The sequence below is a fragment of the Accipiter gentilis genome, chromosome 14, assembly GCF_929443795.1.
Source record: "Accipiter gentilis chromosome 14, bAccGen1.1, whole genome shotgun sequence".
NCBI classification, from domain to species: Eukaryota; Metazoa; Chordata; class Aves; order Accipitriformes; family Accipitridae; genus Astur; species Astur gentilis.
The window spans coordinates 31,999,262-32,003,382 of NC_064893.1; the positions used below are offsets into that span (position 1 = coordinate 31,999,262).

A 4,121-nucleotide genomic window follows, 5' to 3' on the forward strand; every position below is an offset into this window, starting at 1 on the left:
TTTAGCTGCATTTCCAAAGCTGGACCAGAGACCCAGCTGGGGAAAACCAGCTGAGCTTCCCCAGAGCAGCTGAAACCAGCACAGATCTGGCAAGGTACGTCTGTATATTTATTCATTTTGAGTACTGTAATGTTGTACACCCTCCTCCCACTTCCCCCCCCCGCCCCCCCCGCATTTGTGCATCTTCCTTTGTTAAAACCAGCCAGCGTTCCCTATTGAAGTAGTTTAACACACACACACACACCCCCCCCCGCCCCTTCCCACCATTTCAAACATCCCTCATTCAGCCAGCCACAGCTTGCCAGCCCTGGATGCTGCCTGTGCCCCTCAACATCTCCCTCATTCCTGAGGAGAACAACCCCGGAGCATCAGCTGCTTACCAGCATCCACCTTATTTACTATTGAAATAGCCCCGCACAGAGAAAACTTCCCCCCCACCCTCCCTCGGTGGGAACAAGTTCTAATTGCTCAGACGTGCAACGCACACACGGAGCCACCATGTTGATATGATCGCAAAGCCGGGGAACGTCAGCATCCCAGAGACCCTCCTCCAACTGGGATTAGAGACAAGAGGCTCAACAGCGCGGAGCAGCAGGTGCCGGAGGAGGCAGCCGGAGCCGCTCGCCAGGTAAGGGGCAAATCAACCTTCCATTCCCCAACCTTGGCGGTCCTGCTCACTTTATCGCCTGCGCGACAGCAAAATTGCAAGCGAAGTGAGGCATTTCTCTTTGCAGAGCCTGGGGACCAAGTTACCGAATCTTTGATCTTCACAGAGGGGGTCGGTTTGTTCGTTCGCTTCCCTGCGGAGGAATTCTTGGGAGTATGGGGCAGGCGATAGGGATGGATGTAGCCACTGTCAATAGATGGGGTCATTCTTGCTTTGACTCTAAAGTAGATTTGCTTGCAGGGTACTTCCCTGAATAATCCTGAACTTTTGAGATTTACAGGTTTGGCTGTCAATCTGTGCCAAGTTTTGTGTGCTGCCACAGTTGTTTAAGACAGGGATGGTCTTCACATTGAATAAGACCGTAACCCACCCGAGCTTAAAGAGTTACTTTAATTGTGAATTAAGCCCCTTTAACCCTTAGTTTCAGAAATACTCCTTGAACTCTATTTCCCCCTCCCCTCCTTCTTTTGCTAGGGGACCCTGGGAGTGGGGAGTATCCATGTCAAAAAGTTCTTCATCGTTTGTGAAATCTCAGTCAATGAAAAGCATCTGAACTCCGACACAAATAAAGGCACCAATTAAACACTGCAACGCTCCTGCTCCGGCATGGAAAAAGCAAGCGCTGTGCAAGTGAAACAGCAGCCATCCCTCAAGTCCTCTGAGGGCTGTGAATAGCTGACCAGGCACAAAGCTGCTTTGCTACCCTCCCTGTTCCTGCCAGCCCCAAAAAGGACTCTTGCTGCAGACAGCTGAACTGGAGACACTTGAATTCCCCAGCCGAGAAAAGCCAAAGCTCACTGGGATGCTCTCAGAGAGAAGAGTTCCTTGACTTACGCAGGGAGTTACAATTCTTTTGTTTGCTTTGTTCACAGAGCCTTACGTGTCTTTCAATCTTTTTTTTAGGTTTTTTTTATTTTTCCTCCCCCTAATCACTTCAAAAATCTAACTTGTGCAATGGTGGGGGACAGGAGAGGTAGGTTAAATGGTCCATGCTGCCTCACAACCCACTCTTTGGAACTAACCCACTTCTAAATGAGATAGCAGCTGCTTCTCACAGAAAAAAAAAAAAAAGCTCTCACTTCTGGGCTAGCAAGGCTTTCAATGACATCTGAGGGTAGTCTGTGACCAGCAGGCATGGGAAACAACTCTCTTTGGGTTGATCCAAACAGCACCTGCAGCAATGCAGGCAACAGCTGCTACCTGGACAACAGCATGAGGTTCAACTTAACCTTCCAAGAGCAGGCAGCCGATTTCTACATTATCCTCCCTGTGATTTACTCTGTGATCTGTGCCGTTGGGCTCACAGGCAACACTGCTGTCATCTACGTGATCCTCAAAGCCCCCAAGATGAAGACTGTGACAAACATGTTCATCCTGAACCTTGCTATAGCTGATGACTTGTTCACACTCGTCTTGCCCATTAACATCGCTGAACACCTCCTCCACTACTGGCCCTTCGGAGAAGTCCTCTGCAAGGTCATCTTGTCCATAGACCACTACAATATCTTCTCCAGCATTTATTTCCTAACAGTGATGAGCATAGACAGGTATCTGGTAGTGCTGGCTACAGTCAGGTCCAAGAGGATGCCGCATCGTACATACCGAGCAGCCAGGATTGTCAGTTTGTGCATCTGGATCCTAGTCACCATCATAGTTCTCCCTTTCATCATCTTTGCCAATGTCTACATAGATGACCTGGAGATCAAGAGTTGTGGTCTCAATTTCCCCAAGCCTGAAAGATTTTGGTTCAAAGCCAGCAGGATCTACACCCTCATCCTTGGCTTTGCCATTCCAGTGTCCACCATCTGCATCCTCTACACCATGATGCTCTACAAGCTAAGGAACATGCACTTGAACTCTAATGCTAAAGCCCTGGACAAAGCCAAGAAGAAAGTCACTATTATGGTCTTCATAGTCCTGGCTGTGTGTCTCTTCTGTTGGACCCCCTTCCACCTGGCCACCATCGTGGCTTTGACCACTGACTTGCCCCAGACCTCCACGGTTATTGGTATATCCTACTTCATCACCAGCCTAAGCTATGCCAATTCATGCTTGAATCCTTTCTTGTATGCTTTCCTGGATGACAGTTTTCGGAAAAGTTTCCGGAAGATGCTGGAGTGCAGAACTTCTTGAACAGTGAATTGGGGCTCGCAGATCCCTTCTGTCCCATGGCTTTGCAGGGGCAACTTTGCCAACTGAAGGGGAGGCTAACGAATGCACAATGTGCTTTCTTTCATTTACGTGTAATGTATGCGTTTGTTTATCATTAATGGTTTGTCCTGCTTACTTGCAACTTTTGCATTTTCCCCTTTCTGCACCTCCCAACTTCTCAAAGTTGCAGTTCTATATTCTGAGTTTTAATGACACACTCTGAAGCATTAAGGACAGAAAACTTCTTTTCAGAGGTGTACTTCCACTACATAGTGGTCCTTTATTGCCATCTGCTGTACAGCACAGACAAGCTGGAGACTAGTTTTTAGATCGATGTAATGCTCAGTTCTTAATAGCTATGTTGTTTGGAGGATTGTTTCATGGAGCAGAGCTAACAAGCACTTTCAGTGAAATATCAATAAAATGGACAGAGAATGCAAGATGAGTACTTGGAAGAGAAAATGAAGCATTTTCAAGTCAATGTATGTGCTTGTGTGTGTTATGGCTTTGTTTTCTGTTTTGAGGGATGTCTATTTTCCACCCCCAACCCAAATCCCCTCTTTGACAAACTGTTAACACAAATTTAAAATTTAAACCAAAGCAAGATTTGGATCTCAAAAATAGTGGTAAGACACTATACAAATACTATGGCAACTGTGAGAATTTGTGTTAGAAATTATTTTTAACTAATTGTTCCTGTTAAGTGTCAAATATATATTTATTTAAGAGTGAGTAATGAAATAAACCTCATGGGAGAAAAAAAGGAAGAGACTGGTCCTTCTTTCACCAGAGAAAACTTACGCTGCTTGTCCCATGTCTTTGCTATATATATATATATATATATTTTGCATTTTACCTACTGTAAAATAAAACACTGTAGAATTGTAACAAAATTAAGGCATTTTGTAAGCCACAAGAAAAATTCCAGCAAGCACTGCAGAGAAAACCCTTGTTCTTTAACAGGCAAATAGTAAAAGTACTTCAACAGAACCAGGACTTGAAGAGTCCAGCGATCGGAAACACTATATTGAAAGCTTCAAGAACTACCCAAACCATGTTGAAATCCCATCCTCCTTCTCTCAGCAAGGGAACGTCTCCCTCACTGACAGACAGCGGGATGAGCACACCACATCTTCCAGCTTTCGCAGCCATGGAGAAGTCTCACCTCCACCACGCACCTACAGAGGTGAGCAGGGCTTGGGGCCACGTTCAGTCCTTAACAGTCATCTGCCACAGCCAAGATAGCACGCACGCCACAACTCTGTTATTTTGGCTCTATATTAGCCACCAAAGCACCTTGTTA

General features: G+C 46.0%; 1 protein-coding gene across 1 annotated transcript; it reads left to right on the forward strand.

Annotated features, from left to right (window-relative positions):
- The first annotated feature begins 1,801 nt into the window (after positions 1–1,801).
- NPBWR2 (neuropeptides B and W receptor 2) lies at positions 1,802–2,800 on the forward strand. The gene has a single exon (XM_049816754.1). It carries the CDS (start codon positions 1,802–1,804, stop codon positions 2,798–2,800), a length of 999 nt encoding a protein of 332 aa, XP_049672711.1.
- Positions 2,801–4,121: the final 1,321 nt, after the last annotated feature.